The sequence below is a fragment of the Nicotiana sylvestris genome, chromosome 2 (assembly GCF_000393655.2).
Source record: "Nicotiana sylvestris chromosome 2, ASM39365v2, whole genome shotgun sequence".
Lineage (NCBI taxonomy): Eukaryota > Viridiplantae > Streptophyta > Magnoliopsida > Solanales > Solanaceae > Nicotiana > Nicotiana sylvestris.
In genome coordinates this window covers 138,573,852-138,595,441 of record NC_091058.1, presented here as the reverse complement: position 1 = coordinate 138,595,441, position 21,590 = coordinate 138,573,852, and the positions used below count along the sequence as shown (strand labels likewise).

General features: G+C 37.2%; 1 protein-coding gene across 5 annotated transcripts; it reads right to left on the bottom strand.

The window, feature by feature from the left end:
* Nucleotides 1-10,453: 10,453 nt before the first annotated feature.
* Nucleotides 10,454-15,853, bottom strand: LOC104244360 (phosphoglycerate mutase-like protein 4). Of its 5 annotated transcripts, none has more exons than XM_070168224.1 (7): nucleotides 15,786-15,853; nucleotides 15,254-15,374; nucleotides 13,481-13,531; nucleotides 12,817-12,920; nucleotides 11,765-11,896; nucleotides 11,224-11,299; nucleotides 10,454-11,134 (listed from the first exon to the last, which is right to left on the bottom strand). In XM_070168224.1, exons 2-7 carry the CDS (start codon nucleotides 15,276-15,278, stop codon nucleotides 10,911-10,913), a joined length of 612 nt encoding a protein of 203 aa, XP_070024325.1. In that variant the 5' UTR covers nucleotides 15,279-15,374; nucleotides 15,786-15,853; the 3' UTR covers nucleotides 10,454-10,910. The 5 variants fall into 5 exon arrangements, with proteins under 5 accessions (XP_070024325.1, XP_009798073.1, XP_009798074.1 ...); XM_009799771.2 differs by having other exon boundaries at nucleotides 12,817-12,927; nucleotides 15,254-15,386; nucleotides 15,644-15,844; XM_009799772.2 differs by having other exon boundaries at nucleotides 12,817-12,927; nucleotides 15,644-15,844.
* Between the last annotated feature and the right edge of the window lie 5,737 nt (nucleotides 15,854-21,590).

Here is a 21,590-nt window from a genome sequence, read left to right as displayed (position 1 = left end):
ATCTCTTTAATTATAAATTGTATTGAACCTATATTGAAACTGTTGGAAAGCATCTTCAAATGATTTTTACCAAAAGCTGGATTTTAAATGAGACGATTTACTCGTATTCTGATTTGAAAGCTTGTTGTGCTTACTGAGTTTATCATAACGTGGATTCATCATTTCCTACTACTAAGTCTTTATTTACTCTTATTACTTACTAGGTTGGAGTACTCACATTACTCCCTGCACCTCGTGTGCAGATTCAGGTATTTCAGAATCCGGTAGCGGGTGTTGATTGCTCAAACGCGGAGTCATCAGAGTTAGCAAGGTGGATGCACGACGTTTGCAGCACTGCTTCCTTCCTCTCATTTTTATTACTGTATTTAGTATATTTTTTAGACTCTTGTTGTACTCGTACCTTGGTAGATGCTCATTATTAGTGACACCTCGATGTCGGGCTTGTGTAATTATTCTGCATTTTTCTTTCTCTTAAATTTAATTATGAGATTATTGATTTATAAATGGTATAAAAAAACAACTGTTATTAGAAAATGGTTGATTTGGGAGTTGTGTCGGCTGGCCTAGTTTCACGATTTGCACCATCACGACCGGGTCGGTTTTGGGTCATGACAAGTTGGTATCAGAGCTTAGGTTACATAGGTCTCACGAGTCATAAGCAGGTTTAGTACAGTCTCGCGGATCGGTACGGAGACGTCTGTACTTATCCTCTGGAGGATGCAGAACCTTTAGGAAAAACTTCACCTTCTTGAATTCTTATTGTGCGTCCTTGATTCAGCTTGAAATGTAACTCTTTGAATTCCCTCCACGTGTTCGTATGCGCGCACGAGCGCTCAGTATCAGATATGCATTAATGGCTTGTGATTCCCTGATTGAGGGGTGGGATATGGTCTCTGTTTGTTGATGTTGGGCCAGTCTGGAGGACTTGAGGCCGGATTTTTGCCTATAGCTTGAGCACCAAGGTGCTGATTGTGTGAGCAAGTGTTTTGAACTTATACATTTGGTAGTGCCCTATTGGTAGAAGTGATGGCTGAATGGCTATGTAATTAGTATGTTATGGCTGCGAGATGTATCCATATGATTTGGAAGCGACAAGAAGGGTCTGCTGGAGGATAGAAGAACTATTAGGTACTTGATTTTCATCTCGATTTGAGGTATAGCCCCGAGTTATGGGTGTGTAAAGAATCTTTTCATGTGTTCTAGTTGGGAGTGAAGTAAATTTCATGTTGCGATATGAGTTTAGACTTAGGAAGATTAAGTGGCTGCATAATGTTTATGACGGTGGAAGGTATACAGAAATGTTAGTTTGAGGCAAAGCAGGTGGGTTATCTCCTGCGGAGTGTTCTGAGGTTGTGTGTGATCCTTATGTTGTTTGTTAGGAGATCGTATTTACAAGTGCAATATATGTGTTGCAATTTAAATTTGGGTCGCTTAAGAGAGTGGGGTTCAACTGTTACAAGAGTGAATGCGAGATTTGCATAAGATTTAAAGTACCAGGTGGCCTGTGTTTCACGAGTGTATGAAGGGTTGAGTTTAATCTCACTATGGTATTATGGCAGCAATAGAGTATATGCGTTATGAGTTATTGATTGTGTTTTGATCTATGGCTTCAAGCCAAGTGGGGGAGTCTGCTATTGATTAGTTGATTGCACGGTTATGTGCTATGTTGGTTCCAGTTTGAGATGTACTGGTGAATCAGTTATGGCCTATGAAGATTGAGACCGAGGATGGCTCGAGTAAAGGAAAACTTTTGACAAAGGTTGTAGTATGCTTCATAGGTGTGTGAGAATCACGTAATATTTTGAGTTGTCGTTGGTAAAGTATGCTCGGTGTATAGAGCAGGAAGTTGCTTGGTTGTATTGGGATGAGGTTGCATTCTACAGTGTCTGAAGTGCTAATGAGGCACAGGTTGTTCGGTTCTTTTGATCGGGCTAATTGGGGTTTGAGTAGAGTGGATGACTCTTGAGAATGGTTCTAATGTGTTCAATATTTTACATGTAACAATTGGGTATTTTCAAGTTGTATGTGTGGCTAGAAACTGATTTTCATTGGAAGATGTCAGGATTTGTGGCATTTCTATATCAATTATGGGATTCTATGTATCAGTATCAGGAAGGTAAAGGTAACAGATTTAGATTCGCATGAAGTCTCTTTAGAGTAAAGTATTTTGAATGTGGTGCTTTTGGGAATATTTAAGAGAGTATATAGCGGCTTATGAGTCTTAGACGATGTGGTTTTGTGCTTGGGTTTCGTGTAGTGGGTCGGGGTTGAGGAATTATGGTGTTGTAGCAAGAAGAAGTGTCAAGTTGACGGTAGATCATAAGGAAACTCGGATATATGGGATAGCTTGGTAGTAGGCCGGATCGGTGTGGTAAGGATATGATTGGTTCCTTGGATGCTTATGAGGTAATGAGTTTCTACGGGTATTTCGCGGCAATGCTCTTGGGTTTTAGTGGCCTGTGTAGCTTGGTTCAGTTAGAAAGACTCAGTCCTGATGATTTAGATTTGTGCAAATGGAATTCAGAGAGCTCTAGATGGTTTCCACCACAGTTAGAGAGGTATATTTTTCCTATTGGCGTATGGAGCATGGGATGTATAGTGATTTTCTTCTAGATGGGATCAACGGGAAGTTCTTGGCTGGTGGAGTACATAGTAGCTTGTGGCTCGGCAGGGATATGAAGTTCTCGTAGTTGTCCTAGGATGGTATGGTTTATATAGTATGTTGTGTATGATTGAGATTTGCATGTGTAAGGACACGGTTCAGATTTGAAAGAAAGGTCACAAATTCTTAGATAGCATAGGCAGCTTCAGGTGACTAGATAAATGAGATCACTGATTGGTGTGGTTTGATGAGGGTATAACATTTTAGAAAGGGATATGTGTTTGAGTTACGGATGCTTTATTGGTATTGCGGCACTATCTTGTCTGATCGACGGATGATATTCGAGTTTGCTTGGTGGCTCAGAAGAATTATAGGTGTACCTCTCATGAGATGATTGAGTACTAGAGGTATGTTATATATGCGAGCGGTGGAATTGGGATCAGATATGGTAATTCGTGTGCTTTATGGACTTAGAGACTGGAAGTTCTCACATAAAGGTTAGCTCGTGGTTGTGGACGGCAAAGATGTGGGTAGGTTAGTCAGATGATAGTATGTGATATGATGTAGTCATTGTGAACCTTCGGAGGATTATTTATCTGTTGTGGGTAACTAGAGCTGATGTGTGGTTCATTGGTAGACCTATATGGATGTGTGTTCGGCATCGAGATGGCTTTGTTGACTTCGAGTTGCTATTAGTGAGGGATGTGTTGATTCGATTGTTATTGAGCTATTAGTAATCAGGGGGATCTATGGGTTACCTTTCCGTTTTGCGAGCCGTTAGGATTTGTTGGTTATAGGTACATGTGGTGCGGCGTTATTCGGGCCTCTCAGTGGAATTTGAGCGGGAAGAGCACTGGGTATTGCTCGGTGGATGGCGTATCGGTTATGTCCTATTGAGTTGTGTGGTGTTATGTAATTGCCTCGCAGTGGTTATGATGATTGCTTTGGTTTTAGACATTATATTGCTCACGGTTGTCGATTTTGAGCATAGTAACTTAAGGTGTCTTATGTGGACCAGTGTTTGGATGAGGTCGCGCATTGGAGAGAAGCTATGTGGAAGTATGATCCTACGGGTTAGATTCGTGTGTTCTGTTTCTACAATGTGTGGCGGGTTCTCAGCCTTGTGTTATGGTGGTACTAGTGAGCTTGCGGTACAACTTTTTCATCTGAGTCATTTTCATGATTTGAGTAAGTTCAGATTGTGGCTTATTGGTGCACAGATTGCACAAGTCGTGGCTTTAGTCTGTATTGATGTGTCAATGTCACCAGAGTAGTTGTGTTGGATTAGATGAGATCATCAAGATCTTTAATGACTGCAAACGGATTTGATTTCAGCATGTTGGAAGGATAACATCGAGGTTCGGCGTAGAAATTTGCTATGGTCTTTGCCAAAGGAGAAGTGGCTTCATGAATGGTTGATCTAAGAAAACGGTTATGGCTTACTGCGTGTTTCATTTATCATTGGCGGTATATGAAAGTGTTGGAATGAGATTTTAGTTGATAAAAGGTTTCCTATCGATATTCGGTTATTGTATGCAGATGATGTGATTAGAAGTTATCACTGCAAGCGTTTGAGTTATGTGGTATATCATGTAATTGCACCAAGGTTACGGGTATGGGTTATTACAGCTTGTTCGGGCTTAGTTGGAGTATAGACGTGAGATTTTGATCTTGTGGATGATTTCAGAAGTGGAAATGTGGTTCTAAGGTTTATGGGCTAGGTTGGACTGTGAAATTTCAGTTACATTGTGTTACCGGACCTATACGAGATAGGGTGACGTGGGATCACCCTCGAGTATGTGCATGGTAAGGTTATTCAGTGATTGGTTGGCTTTTGGAACAACTCTGGGCACGTTCGAGGACGAACATATGCTTAAGTAGGGGAGGATGTAACAACCCGACCAGTCACTTTGAGCTTTTGCACCTTGCTCGTCAGTTCTCGGTCTTGAATTGCCCCGTTTGATGGATCATGACTTATGTAAATTGTTTGTTTTGGTTTTCAGGGTAATCGGAATGAATTTGGAAGAACAATTCTCAGTTTGAAGTTTGAAATTTGAAAAGTTTGACCAAGATTTGACTTGATGGTATATGATCTCGGATCGGAATTTTTATGATTTGGTTAGCTCTGTTAGGTGATTTGGGACTTAGGAGAATGATCGGAATGCATTTTGGAAGTCCGTGGAAGGTTTAGGCTTTGAATTGGCGAAATTGAGATTTTGGCGTTTTCGGGTTAATAGGTGAGATTTTGATATAGGGCTCGGAATGGAATTCCGGAAGTTTCAGTAGCTCCATTGTGTCATTTGTGACGTGTGTGCAAAATTTCATGTCATTCGGACGTGGTTTGGCTAGGCTTTTTATCAAAAGCAAAATTTTGAAGTTGTTGAAATTCTTAGGCTTGAATCTGATGTGATTTTGGTGTTTTAATGTTGTTTTGAGCATTTTGAAGGTTGGAACAAGCTTTAATGAGGTTATGGGAGGTGTTGGCATATTTTGTTGAGGTCCCGAGGGCCTCGGGTGAGTTTGGATGGTTAAACGGATCAATTTTGGACTTTGGACTTGGCTGTTTTGCCGATTTTGTGTTGCAGACAAATTGTTCTTCGCGTTTGTGGTCATGCATTCACGAAGGGTGTTTTTATATAATGATATTTTTTCTCTACGCATTCGTGAGGAAGGGGACGCGAATGCGAAGTTGGAGGCTTTATGTGCATCGCGGACGCGAGACTGGGGTCGCGTTCCTGAAGAGGAGTAAGGTCGTTGGGCACCCCAGGCCCATGTGCTATGTGTTCGCAAGAGTTGGACCGCGTTCGCGAAAGCCTGGTAAGGTGAAGCATCACGTTCGCGTGGAAATTGTCAGCATTCGCGAAGGGAAAAATGGAGAGGCGGTGAATTTGGTCTACGCGAACACGAGAGACCGGTCGCGTCCGCCAAGAAGGTAATTTTACCTAGGGCAGAATGTTTAAAAGTGAGTTTCGCAAGCTTTGGTCTATTTTCTCCATTGTTGAACGATTTTTGGAGCTTTTGAGAAATATTGAAGAGGGAATCGAAGGGTAACACTTGGAGGTAATATTTTTGAACTATATACTCGATCCTATGTTGATTCTTACTTGTTTAATCATGAAATATATGGAAATTAAAGCCTAAAATTGGGGAATCGGGCTTGAATTTGGAGAGTATAAATAGGGAATTTGAGGGGGCAATTGAGGTCCAATTTTGATGTTCTTGGTATGTATAGACTCGTGAGGGGATGAGGATTCCATTGATGTTAATTTCGTCGGATTCCGAGACATGGGCCCGAGGGCCGAGTTTGAGCAATTTTGGTATTTTTGATGTAAATTGAATATTTTCGAGTGGGCTTTGTTCCGTTAGCATATTTTAATGGTTATGTACTAATTGTGTCTAGATTTGGAGCATCCGGAGGTCGATTCGTGAGAGCAAAGGCATCGCGGGCTAGAGTTTGGACCGGATCGAGGTAAGTAATGATTGTAAATGTTGTCTTGAGGGTTTAAAACCCCGAATTTCACATCGTTGTGCTACTTTGAGGTGACGCACACGCTAGATGATGAGCGTAGAGTCGTACACCGTTGGGGATTGTGACTTGGTCCGTCCCATACGACTGTTAAGTCGCGTATTTGATTTGAAATCTTATGATATTCCATATTTTAGAGATTGATATTATATTTTAGGTTGTATGACATGTTTGGGGCCTTGTGCCAACCTGTTGAAACCCTTAAGGGCATTTTCACTATTTTTCCTCACTCTATTTGTTTTGAAAGCATATCCTCAGTCATGATTTACCTGTTTATTGTATAAATCTGGTTTTATCACTTTACTTCTTAAAATGTGAAAACTGTTTGGGCTGAGTTCCATGTGGTACTGATGGTCTGAGTGATTGTGAGGTTGATGACTGAGATAGACCGAGGGTCTGATTGTCAGGTTTATGACTGAGGTAGACCAAGGGTCAGATTGTGAGGTTAATGACTGAGAGAGGTCGAGGGCCTGGTTGTTAGGATTATATATTTATAGACCGGGCTGTAAGCCACAGCAATATATATATATATATATATATATATATATATATATATATATATATATATGGATCGGGTTGCACGCCGCAGCGATATAGCGCTTGGGCTGTAGGAACCCCTCCGGAGTCTGCACACCCCCAGTGAGCGCAGTCGACTATACATATGGATCGGGCTGCACGCTGCAGCAATATCTGGATCGGGCTGCGCGCCGCAGTGGTTACTATATGGTACTTATTGAGTGTGAGTGCTGAGTTTGAGCGCTGATTGATGAGAGTTGAGTCTCGAGAGACTGAGAGGCTTGCCCGAGGGGATGTATAAATATATGAGTGATGCTTTGCCCGAGGGGCTTGTTTTTATGAAATTGTTGTTTCCACTCCTCTTTATACTAAGCCTCTGTTGAAAATGTTGAACAAATGCTTTTAAACAACTTTCATTTAAGCTGGAGTTTTTATGAGATATTCGGTATTTAATCACTGATTTGGCTTTGTTATTTCCACTGTGACTTTTATGATATGAGGTGTTTATGATTCCTGTTTTGCCCGAGGGGGCTGTATATGAACTATGTTTTACCCGAGGGGCCGATTATGATTTTCATCTCTTTAATTATAAATTGTATTGAACCTCTATTGAAACTGTTGGAAAGCATCTTCAAATGATTTTTTCCAAAAGCTGGATTTTAACTGAGACGATTTACTCGTATTCTGATTTGAAAGCTTGTTGTGCTTACTGAGTTTATATAACGTGGATTCATTGTTTCCTACTGCTCAGTCTTTATTTACTCTTATTACTTAATGGGTTGGAGTACTCACATTACTCCCTGCACCTCGCGTGTAAATTCAGGTATTTCAAAATCCGGTAGCGAATGTTGATTGCTCAGATGCAGAGTCATCAGAGTTAGCAAGGTGGTTGCATGACGTTTGCAACACTGCTTCCCTCCTCTCATTTTTATTACTGTATTTAGTACATTTTTTAGACTCTTGTTGTACTCGGACCTTAGTAAATGCTCATGATTAGTGATACCCCGATGTCGGGCTTGTGTAATTATTCCGCATTTTTCTTTCTCTTAAATTTCATTATGAGATTATTGATTTATAAATGGTATTAAAAAAATAACTGTTATTAGAAAATGGTTGATTCGGGAGTTATTTCGGTTGGCCTAGTTTCACGATAGGCGTCATCACGACCGAGTCGGTTTTGGGTCATGACAACTTTGATGAACGAATCTGCAAGCATTTCAAAAGAATTGATTGAATGCTCAGGTAAGAGAGAATAACATGTCAGGGCCCGCTTCGTAGGGGTTTCGCCAAACTTTTTCAACAGAACCGACTCGATCTCATGTTGAGCCAAGTCATTTCCTTTCACTATCGTGGTGTAAGTCGTGATGTGCTCCTGCGGATCCAAAGTCCCATCATACTTTGGTATGTTCGGCATCTTGAATCTCTTCGGATTAACTCTAGTGTCGCACTTAGTTTAAATGGCAACTGCGTGTACTTTTTTAGAATCTGGACCCTTTAACACCGGCGGCGCACCCGGAATTTGATCCATCTAAGCATGAAACTCCTTCGTATTCTGATCCATTTGTTCGTTCATCTCTCTCATGAATTTTATGAGCTCGGTTTTGAAAAGATCATTCAAGTTGTTGTTCCCTGATCCACTACCAGTCCTTTCGGCGTTGTCAAAACTGACTTCGCCCCGTGGGGTGTTGTTATTGGTTCTTGAGCCATTTGATTTGTAGGAACATTGGGAGGAACCAGGGCCCTTTCGTTCGCATTACTGGAAGCACCCAACAATGCTTGTTTTAACTCTGTCATCACCCGATCCTGCCTTCAGAGGTGATCCATGATTGCTCTTTGTTGTTCTCTCAGGAGTTTGAGCGTTTCAACAATGTGTTCATCTTCTGCATCATTAGGAGCTGGGTCCCACACGAACCGGGGTTGTTTCATCCCCTTCGTTGCGGGTCTCGCGGATCGAGTCATCATGCTGGGATAATCTTTCTGATTCATCGTGTGCTCCAATGTTGTAAGCCTTATTGACATCATTAGCTGCCATATTTGATTTTTTACTAAGAAAAGAGTCAAAACTAGTAACAAATAAATGGACCAAAGCAATTATGCAGATGTTTATACCCCACAGTGGACTCCAAATTGTTTGTCCGTAAAACAGTATAGTTAAATTTATAGCGTGGTTTATAGACAAGTGAATCGATTTGATCCAAAAATGATAAATAAATAAGAACATAAATTAGATTAACGACTAAAAGTAAAAGAGATAACAAGCCTGACTCAAAATTTAGCGTTTCCGAGAACAAAAGTAAAAGCAATTGTTAAACTGTTCAATTTGAGCGTAACAAGATAGTTGGTTATAGCTTTTGTGTGTAGAATGTTTTCCTCCCCCCACAATGGTCTTTAACCCTGCTATTTATAGTTCTATTTAGAGGGACAAGATCCTAAAATCAAGCTCCTCTTGATGAGAATAAAATCGTTATTGATGGGTGCATATCGGCTGGCTTTAAATGCAAATATTCTCTGTAACGGCTGCGTATTGAATGTTACCCGATGACAATGCGGCAAATTCTTGCTATTGGTTTTGTCTTCGGGGCTTGTTCGGCGCTGATTTCCTGATGCTTGCAACCGGTGACAGTTGTTTGCTGACTCATATCCGACTTCAATACCACGTGGCACACATTAATTTGCCCGGCTATCATAAACTAGTTTTACCCCATACAGGACTTAATTTAAAATTAATTTCCTTTCAAGAATATGCATTACTGGGTAGGACAAAGGAACCCTGGAATGATGAGAAGTACAAAATCAACGAAGACCAAGAAACAAACTAAGGATTGGAGAGCGTTATTTGATCTTAACAAGAGTTTTCCATCCTTTACACGCACAAATAAGTAAAGACTGTAATATCTTTTCTCTACTCATACGCTAGAAGGGATTCAGCAGCTATATAATCGATTTCAATTTGCTCGAATAGAGGCATAATTGTGGTATTTTTGTTTGGTGTCGGACCCGTTATGCACCAACACCACTATATTTAGACTTCAAATATTGCAGTGCAGGTGACCCAGCACTACTAGGGTCATTTTCTAATGTATTTGGCACAATTAAGCTGCCTTTGAAACTTTAAGCTGTCAAATCTTACTTTAATGCTTTGGTGGAAAGATTGGAACCAGTGGCTGAAAGAAACGTACTTTTCATTTTGGACTTCTTACGTTTTATTCTCACGCTACAAAGCAAGCAGAGGCAGATTCAGAATTTTAAGCTTTTAAATTCCTACAACAATCTCAAAAGCTTATGAATTCCTACAACAATCTCAAGTTAATCTACATGATAATTGGATCAACGAACTGAGTTCCAAGCTAAATATTCTTAATACTTTTAATAAATTTTTTAGTACAAATACAAGATTTATGCAAAAGTTACTGGGTTTACGGGAACCCGTATACTTTTCTGATCCGCCCCTGGAGGCAAGCTTTCTTTTTAGTAACTTCAGTAAGTCACTATTTGTCTACATATATGATTGTCTAAAATTTACAGATATTCAGATCTCTCGACTAATATCCTCAACTCAGTATTGTGCATTGATCATCAGCAGGAAACGTTAGTTGGTCGCTTTGATAGCTCATCACCCATTTACTGATTGAATCTTGCTAAGTTTGTGCTTTCATAATTTATTTGGTCTAAATAATTGCTATAGACAGTTTGAGACAAATGTCTATTTGGTTAAACGATTACATATGTAATGTACACTGATAAAAACATTAATAACTTGTGGTAAGCAGATACTATATACGCGGGGCATGACTTTATCACTCGAATGATTCAACCAAAACCTTTTTGAATTCTCCTATAAACATTGACTACTGCAAGCTCATAGATAATTATTCCACCAAAGAGTGGCAACTATCAAAGATGCGCAATGTCCCATTGGCAAGTCAGAAGGGATCTAGCCTCTACATAATGTCAAAACGTATACTGCGCGTAATCATCTCGTCCCCATTCTAGACTTTTGGTTAAACAAGTAGCTGCAGCTGTCCACATATGACATCAGTATACACCAATGACAACAACGAGGATAGAGAACACAAAAATAACGTTCAAAGTTTGCTCAATCAACGAGTTGCCTCCACCACCAACGAGTAAGGTTTGAGGTTTGACTTATAAGTGAGGAACCACTATCGAACAGGGTGACAGAAATAATTCTATATTTTCACTTATGCCAAACAATGTACAGTACTTCTTTGCCAGCAAACCGAATGCTGAGAGTGGCATCCAAAATCAGCCCGAAGTTTTGTCCCCACCAAAACCTGAGTCCAGAAATCCTGTCTTGTTGAGATGACTTATGTCGGCCCAGAGTTTAATAGTCCACTCATCCTTATCAGACAAGTGAAGTATACCAACAGATGTATTCCAGATCTTACTTTTAGACCGCCTATGCGGGGAAGCCCGCCTGTGAAGTGCTCTGATTGCACCCCCATGAGATACCACAACTACTCGTTCTCCTACATGGTAAATACACATTTCATATGCCCAAAAAATAACATCTTTGTGATGTATCACTCTTTTATTAATCCAATAGTTAAAAGAATACCTCTGTGCTTCTTTGCAATCCTCTGTAAACAAGACGTGCAGCGTTGATAAAGTTGATCTAAACTTTCTCCTCCTCCCTGCAAATAAGTTGTGGGAGAATTGAATACATGCAAACCCTTCATAAGACAGACTAGATCATGCAATCTATGTTCCTTCCCCTGTTTTTTCATTTTTACCTTGGGAGTGGGTACTCGATCTTATGCCCTAGGAATCCAGATTCTAACTTGGTTCCACCTCTGGCAGTGAACACATACATTTGAACATGGATTTTAGGTTGATTTGCCAATTTAGAGCTCAACTTGGTTCCACCTCTGGCAGTGAACACATACATTTGAACATGGATTTTAGGTTGATTTGCCAATTTAGAGCTCATATTCATTACATTTAAATGTGATGAAGCAGATCAGATAGCCAAAAAGAAGAAATAAAGAAAGAAGCAAATTGAAGAAAGCACATATTTAATATGACTACAAGTTTATTCAAATGAATAAGGATAAAGCTGGTCATGGAAGTAATAGTAAAAGGAGAAAAGGAATACTCACTGGAATTACTTGGTCACTCCGGTCCGATAGAAAAGCCTTATAAGCCATCGGTTGGCTTTGGGCTGCTTCACGGAGAGAAATACCTTGAAGATCTCCTAGATGTCTCTCTCGAAGGTGTGGATCTTTAATGACCTATATTAAGCACAAACCGAGACATAAAAGTAATTATTTTACTCCAATATGTTTGGTAGTCAGCTTTATCTGAGATTACATACAGCTATAAAACCCTCAAAACCTCCCCCTCTCCCTCCCTCATATCCATGCATTGCATCTGTTCCACATTGCTTGTTAACATTGTTGATGAGCTTATATTGCCTCCCAAATCTAAGCTTGACTGAATGAGAAGATAGACTCATACCATAGATCTTGAATATCAACTACACAGAGCCCTAACCCTTTCTTGGCCTCTTAAGCATATTTTACCTCATATTATTGCATGTTATTTTCGAGTTAATATCCATCTATGGAACTATGGAAGACCTTCTTACTAAGAGGCTAAGAGCTATATCATACAATTCCTTAGTGCATATAGAGAAGATCAATGGACAACAAGACATAACGGAATCACTGAACTGCTCTGCTCATGCTCATAACAATCACATTAACAAGAAAAAGAAGTGAAGCAACAATCGCTTAGTTGTGATGGCTTCATAGAAAAGGTAAAGCTACATACTAAATTTCAAGAAAAGGTGAAAGTTAAAAGCAGGAGGAATTCCACAACAAAAGTCTCTAAACAGTGGAAACAGAGCTTACACCACAGGTTGATTACTGGGAAAAACAAGAGTATTCAGGAAAAATATAGTTCGAAAACAAATGATAATAGAAAGTGATTTTGAAAGTAAAATAGATATCATGAAACAATTGCTGCAAACTTTCTTCCATATACTAACTAATAAGTTAAAGAACTTGCAGAAGTTTCTCATTTATCGCATTATCCAATTGAGTAACAAAACCAAAAATACACACTCAGACATGATGTGAAAGATACGGTGAATTTGAATTTATATCTCTAATCTCAATTCTGACGATGCACTTTTATAGTGAATTCATACCTCTAGACCCCCACAACTCCTTGCTATTGTCTCTGCTGTCTCATGTGCCCGTTTCAAGTCAGATGAATATATGACAGAGATCCTTGGCTCCCTAGAGAGCCGGGCTGCCACCTTCAAGAAATTAACTTCAGGCATTGCACCAAAACCCGGAAAAAGAAAATGAAATATGAAATGAAATAAAGAAAAGGTTGAAGTTCATATAACTCCCTTAAAAGCTTTTAAGCTGGGAAACCGTAACATCCCAACCCCCAACCGCAATCCCCATCATGAAAACAAAGAAAATAATAAAGGGAAATGGATTATCTCACTTGACTTCTGTTGAACAGCCAACATAGTGGTATCTGAGGACTTGAATCTTTTCACAATCACATTAATATAAGTTCATTACTCATATTGTTCATAAAGAGGTGAAAAAAATATACCTACGCCCACTAATGGAGGCAAAGATTGACAGCAAAAGGATAGACATAGAAAAGGGGAAACAAATTTGGTACTTAAGCCAAGCGTGAAGCCATAACACCTTTCTTCTCTTTCAAATTCATATATCTTACAAAAGATGCAGAAGTGTCCATCTCAAAAAATTATATGAGGGTGTAGTATACATCCCAACAGTTCAAAGCATTTAAGTGAAATAACAAACAAATACTGTCCTACAGTGACTTACCGCCATAGCTTGCTGCCTCCCGCTGTCGTTTAATTCGACATCTAAATGCCCCTGGTTAATAGATGAAACAAGTATCAGTTATCGCATCTTTTCGTCATGATCCATATATTGTTATAGGATTTACCATAAAAGGCTAAATGCTGACAATTTACAAGAAGTTCAAGTGAATACGATTTGTCCCATAGAATCATACACAAACAGGGAGAGTATTACGTAACATATATCAAGGACTTTCAACCACCTTAGGTGTGTGTTTTTAAAAAAAAATCTATCCGTATTTCCTCTGGTTTTACATTATGCCATTTTTGCTTTATGAGGTTGTACTTTATCATCTACAATCTTTAAGAAACATTGCACCATTGACATCTTCCCATTAAAACACCGACACAGTTATCAAATTGCAGCTATCTGGCTAAAACATGTGTATCTACCCTACAAAGAATGGTTCCCCTGTCACAGCTTTTATTGAATGACCTTCAGTCTTCCACCTTTTCACGCCCTTTCTGAGGCAAGTGGGGCTTATGTGTTTCTGGGTGGAATATTGACATGGCAAAGTACATATCCTTTACATTGCTAATATATATAGGAAAGTAAGGAATATCTTTTTCGAAAAAATGGAACCATAGTACAAATTTTTAATTCTTCGATAATAAAGAAAGGAAACATTCTACACCTGAAGTGTCAACTGATATAAATAATTAACACAACTACTGTAGGTTTACAATTTTCTGCAGGGTGAATATATATAAGGAATGAAAAACATGGTCACATTTACGAAAAGAAAAATATAAACATTTAGTCCCTTATGTTTATTAATAAGAGCAATTAAATAGTATTTCATCTATCTTTTCCCAACCAATTCTGAGGTGATCTAGGAGCTCATTCTCCAAAGATCATGTAATCGTTACATGGGTGTAAATGAGAATGAAGTCAGTATCTTAACAGTTCGAAAGAACCCCTTGCCGCATCCCTGATGCAAATCCATACCAATCTCTGGTGATGGAAAATGATAATTAAATGTATTAACTATTGCAATTGAGAAATGAGGTACAAAGGTGAAAGACTAGATATGTGCAAAACTATACAAAGAGCCATGGAGGTACAAGTTGATCTTTTTGATTACATTTACAAATAATGGACTGCATATGAAACCTTTTCAATATTTTGAAATGTCTTTTTATTTGCATACATTCACATGTTTTCTGTAAACATTTTCTGGCGAACATAAATTTTGGTAGTCAAAATTCCTCAATGTGATTCCAAAAATAGATGACGGACTAAATACGAGCAACAATGACAATAGAGACTAAACATTCTTTTTTTTTTTGAATGAAGTAACTTTAGATTAAGCACTCTATTTTGCTATGACAATTGTAACAAACTAGATGGATGCTAGCTTGAAAGGAGTTTTCTAGATTAGAAATACTCAAAAATCATGATACTTCCCCTATCACACTTTATGTAGCAGACTTTTCATTTTAGTATGTTCCAAAAACACTAACACATCTTCAAATTTAGAAACAATTTAACTTTAAAGTTCTCATTTTACCTTGAGGTAATTTATAGCTACACATATGTCCCTGGCTTGTTTTAAACCCGTTACCAGGCAAACAAGGCCTTATAAACTGGAACGGAGGGAATATAACGTTTTGCATGTCAGTTTTGTTGTGCATAGATCCCTAAAATTTTAAGAAAATACAATTCCAGATAGAAAAAGCCAGACACATTAGCAAAGAAAAGACAGCAGAAAGCTAAAACGGGGCAGGAAATGACCTGAATTCTGCCGTCGGCATTCCATTCCGTTTCACCATGACGGATTACTATAATTTCAGTCAAATTAGGACTCACATTTTCAGATTTAGCATCTCCGCCACACTCAGGCTGTGGTACAACCCTGCTTGAGACACTTGCAGAATCAATTTCAATCAGAAAAAAGCTAGAAGATAAACAAACAACACACGACGATAAATATATAAAAATATTTTATTTTTTTAAAATCTTTAAGTTTCCTCTATACATATATATTCCGAAAGTAGGGGCACGCGCATCAATTGCTTATATGTATTTTGAGCACGAGACACTAGGTGCAAGTGCATCAACTGCTTATATACAGGCGTACAACAAAGCAAAACAAAAAGAAAGGTAAACAATGTAATTGCAGACCTAGAAGTAGAATCAGCCATAGGAGTACTGGAAATGTGAGTGAGATGAGGGATCAAATTGAATCTCAGAGCTGGCCTGAGTATATGCTTGGAAATTGCAGCACTTTGTAAATATTTTGAGCAACAAAAATTCACGGGCTTACCGGTCTGAGAATGGCGGAGATTGTCAGGTTTTACTGATCCACCATTAGGCAATGTGCGTAATGAGGTCATTTCCATCTGTCGAGGATTTGTATTCTTGCTATTCCTGAAAATAGCAAAATTGGATGGGCTTACTGATTTGGGCCAGCCAAATATCAGTAAATTGCTCCAAAACTTGTGATGGGCTGAAAATTAGTCAATGTTCAATAATAAAGTCAAAATAGCGTGCATAGTCATTTTTACGGGTGGTTATTGGAAAATAGGCGGTATTAATAAATGGGAAACTTACACAAATATCCCAAATAAATTTCAACTTATCAACATCTAGCCATTAGTCACAGACTTACCAAAACTAGCTAACAAAAATTGAAAAACCAAAAAATAGGATTCTTTCTATCAAATAATCACATGCAAAAATAACCTTCCATATTTTTAAACGTGATTAGCAACATTAGATACAAGACAGAAAGGAAATTTCATGGACGGGGTAGCAAATAAGGTGATGAAATACAAAAATCTATACAATATTCTAAAAATCTAAACAAAAAAGGAACTTTTTCAATGGGTATAGTTGAAATTCATTGAAAATATAAAGATTAGTCAATATACAAAATTTGAGGAAGATTGGAGGTGATTTGGACTAGTTTTGTATCAAAATTAAATCGAGTTCAAAAAAATCTTTTGCAACACATGTATCAAACATGTATCACGTATGTATCTCACACACAGGTACGTGGATATACATGTGATACACAATTGATACAAATATAATATATATGTGATACACATATCATTTTTTTTATGTTCAACTTTTACTTCGAATTTTCAATTTAAACCACCTCAAAACTTCACCAACTCATCCCTAAACTGAGATTCAAGCTCCTTCAGTTGTGGCCAATCTATTCTAATAACACCCACTCAAAACAAAGCAAAAATTTGATATTTTTTTTGCTACAAATAACTAATTGGCTAATTTGGCTAATATTAGTAATATTTTATCAATTGGCCAATTTTTGTAATGAGCTACTTATAAATGGACATAGGTGGTAATTTTCCTTAATGAATTTATTGAAAAGTAGCCACTATTTAAGGCAGAGATAAAATATGGACAAACGTATCACAGAAAGTTCTGGCATAATATGCTGGATTATAGAACTCTTTGGTATAAACTTCTAGCATATTATGTTGGAACTCCAACAAATTATAAATTTCAACATATTATGCTGGAATTTCATATGTTAAATATTCGAATTCCAATATATTATGCTAGAATTTTCAAAATTTTTAATAATGTTTTTGTTCATATTTTATTTTTACATAAAAAAGTGCTAAAATTCAATTACTTTTGAAACTATAGCTAATTTTCAATTAGCAGTTGTAAATCAGGCTATTTCTAATTATTATTTTTCAATAATGAAGGACTTATTGTTTTTTAATTTGATTTTGTTTTATATAATATTAGTTTTGCTTTTTTTTTCGGAGTATCGTTTTTCGGTCTGCATATATCACTTAAATCATTCTTTTTATATTTATCTACATTATTGTAAAAGCACGAATATTTTACGCTAAATGTTGAACGACAAAAATATCCTTAAAATGTTAATCGATTTTTATACCTTTAAATATTTTGTTAAAAAAAATCCATATTGGATAAAATAGTTATATCTACTACTAATTTGCCTAATATTTAGGAATCTGATACCAACTAATAATAGATTTTTATAAAAAAAATTAGTAAATTGAATGTAAAGTTCTAATACAATACTAATTCTACCTGGACAATTACACAGAGCAATCGTAGAATCTCACATGCTCTTAAGAGTTTTTATAGTTGAAACAATCCCACGTATGAAAATTAATACTCTTGTTTATATTGTTGCCTTTATATAAACAATTTTATTGTATTGTGTTCACTCCGTTGCAACATAAAACAACTATGCGCGGATTTTTTTGAGGTAATTTTCAGTCTCTTTTAGTATCATATCTTATAGACTAGATTTGACTCTCTAACGCCAAAAGAAAGCTAATGGCAATTAAGAAGTTGAATTTTTAATTTCGTGCATGTTGGGTGATAATTCGTCCATATCTTTATGGGTTACTAAGTAAGATTTTTATTTGTTTGATGGAAAAATTGAATTAAGCGACACTCAAAATAGTGAGAATGCGGTCTCTACAACTTCCATCCAAAGGAACTTTAATATAACCAAATTATAAGTTAGCGGGACTATAATGTTTGTTCTCTTCTTTTTTAACTTGATAATATGTTCATGCGCTATTATATCTTCCTTATATGCGAGATAGTTCCTAAACTAATTTCTTTTATTGTTGTAATAGGAGGAGACTTAAAGAGGAAGATGTGAATATATTAATTAATGGAGAAGGTGTAATTTGGGGCATCAACCGAAGATTATGGTTGAGAAAATTAGAAGGAATAATATCAACTAATGGTGTGTTTTTAAATAACAAAGTAATGCACTCTTGTCGTACTTTAAATAATTTTGAGATTCGTTGCCTTAGATGGGAGCAATATAATTTATTTTCTTCATTACGTAAAGACCAAACATATGCTTACCTACGGCCTTCGGCTACATATCCTGCACAAATGATTAGGTAAAATAATTTTACTAACAATCGACTTGATTGTTCTTTTATTAAATAACCAAATAGTAAATTTTTTATTCAGACAATGTCAATCAAAACATGCTCATTGATTATTTCAGAACGTGTTTAGTAGACGACAAAGCACATATACCTATAAAAGCATTCATATAGTATTATGTTTGGAATCCTCAACCGACAATATAAAACAGATAAAAGATTCGCAATTCGTTGAATCGCTACATTTCATATTTTTCCCGCATCGTTTGCATGAAAATAATTTTTTGTATATAATATTTTTAAAAAGATTTAATTTGGAATTAGTTCATAAATAATTGACTTAAAAATCTCGTGCAAAGCATGATCCACTAAATATTGAACGACAAAAATATCCCTAAAATATTAGCTAACTTTTATACCTTTCAAAATTGAATTATTCCTTCAAAAAAAAAAATAGAATATGGGATAAAATTGTAACATTAGTGCCTAAGATATAGGAGTTTGAAACTAACTAACACAAGAAAAATTTTAAACCATAAAATAATTAACGTGAATAAGTTATAGTGCCTAAAATATAGGAATTTGTTACCAACTAATAATAAAACTTCTTAAAGCCACCTGTCATTAGAAAACAAGAAGAAGAATTTCCTAAACCACGACCTAACGTAATATAACCGTGACATTCTAACTCCTTGTTTAAATGCATGAAAGTACTTAACAAACACAAAAATTTAGAGTAAGTTTAAATTTGTAGAACATATAATTAGCGGTCTATCTTATATTAGCTTCAAAATTAGAGGTAATCTTTAAATAGAATTCTATTTTTTTTCTTTATACCAAAATAATCGATGAATTTATATAGGATTAAAAATATATGGGTAAATTATTATGATTAGTGTTGCGGAAGCCAAATGTAAGTAGTGTGAATAAGTCACAACTACTATACCAAAAATTATGACAGCCACCAAATAATAAATAAGACAATAAAGCAACAATAAAAGGAACACCAGAATTTACGAGGTTCGGTTAATTTTGCCTACTCCTCGGACACAACCAATATTTTATTCCACTCCAAAAATACAAGTGAAATAATACTAAAGAGAGAAGATACAAATGCCTTAAGAAGATAAGAAGGCAAATGAGAGGTGTGTTTAAATCCTAAACATTAGGCCTCCTTTTATAGGGAAAAATCCTATCCACTTTTGCTAACCCACCGACGTGGGACGTTGAAATTTTTGACATTTCAACAAATCTCCACCTTGGCAAAAATTCCACGTCTTCAATTTTCTCTCTATAACAAATTTTGGTTGTGTCTTCATCTTCAATCTTCAGTGTTCAACAATGTTGATCAAATCCAAACAATGTTGAAACTTGACCGCAGTCACCACCTTTGTCAGCATATCAGCAGGATTCTCCGTAGTATGAATTTTCTTCACCGTGACTCCACCTTCTTCTATGATTTCTCGTACGAAATGATACCGAACATCAATGTGCTTCGTCCTTGCATGATAAACTTGGTTCTTCGCTAATTGAATAACACTTTGACTATCACAAAAAATTGTGATACCTTTTTGTTCAACACCAAGCTCCTTTAGCAATCCTTGAAGCCAAATTGCCTCTTTCACAGCCTCTGTAATAGCCATGTACTCTGCCTCTGTTGTAGACAAAGCAACTGTTGACTGCAAAGTAGACTTCCAACTAACTGGTGCCTTTGCAAAAGTAAACACATAACCAGTAGTTGATCTTCGTTTGTCCAGATCACCCGCAAAATCTGAGTCACAATATCCAACTACAGACTGATTGTCTTCCTGCTCAAAAACTAACCCGACATCTACAGTATTATGAATATACCGTAGAATCCACTTCACAGCTTGCCAATGCTCCTTCCCTGGATTGTGCATATATCTGCTAATAACTCCAACAGCTTGTGAAATGTCAGGCCTTGTGCAAACCATTGCATACATCAAGCTACCAACAGCATTTGCGTATGGTACCTTTGACATATACTCTCGTTCAGCTTCATCCATTGGCGACATAATAGTACTTAGCTTAAAATGGGAAGCAAGTGGAGTACTAACTGGCTTAGTCTTGTCATCTATGCCAAAACGTTGAAGTACTCTCTTCAAATATTCCTTTTGAGATAAACAGAGTTTCTTTGAACGTCTATCTCTAATTATCTCCATGCCAAGAATTTTCTTTGCCTCACCCAAATCCTTCATCTCGAACTCCTTCTTCAGTTGAATCTTCAACTTATCAATTTCTTCCGAATTCTTGGAAGCTATCAACATATCATCAACATATAGGAGAAGATATACAAAGGAACCATCTTTAAGCTTGTGCAAATACACACAATGATCGTATTTGCTTCTCTTGTACCCTTGCCGCAACATAAACTCGTCAAATCGCTTGTACCATTGTCTAGAAGATTGTTTCAATCCGTACAACGATTTTTCAAGTTTGCACACCATATTTTCTTTTCCAGCAACTTTGAATCCTTCTGGCTGAGTCATGTAGATTTTCTCCTCCAAGTTTCCATGTAAAAACGCAGTTTTTACATCCATCTGAACTAGTTCCAAATCCAATTGTGCTACCAAAGCCAACATAATTCTAATGGAGGAATGTTTTACAACTGGAGAAAACACTTCATTGTAATCAATTCCCTCCTTTTGAGCATATCCTTTGGCCACCAATCTTGCTTTGTAGCGAACATCTAATTGGTTAGGAAATCCTTCTTTCTTTGCAAATACCCATTTGCACCCAATTGCTTTCTTTCCCTTCGGGAGATTGGCCAATCTCCATGTATGATTCTGATGAAGGGACTGTATTTCATCATTCATGGCAATCCTCCACTTATCTTCTTCTGAACTTTGGACAACGTCTTTATAAGTGGTAGGAACATCATCAGCTACAATTGAGGTTGCACAAGCAACCGTCTCTATGAGACGAACAGGTTTCGTTATTGTTCTTTTTGGCCTGCTGGTTGCTATTGATTCAAGTTGTTGTTGAGGTTCCTGAGTTGGAATCTCCTCTACTGGCTCTCCTTCCAGAGGGTAATCTTCATTTGTTTCCTCCTCTGCTTCTTGTGTAGGAAAAATAAATTTTCCCTCAAACTCCACCTGCTTAGAAGCACCTTTATTTTGTTTGGTATCTTCTGTTACCTTATTTACCATAGCAGATTCATCAAAGGTAACATCCCTGCTGAATATTAC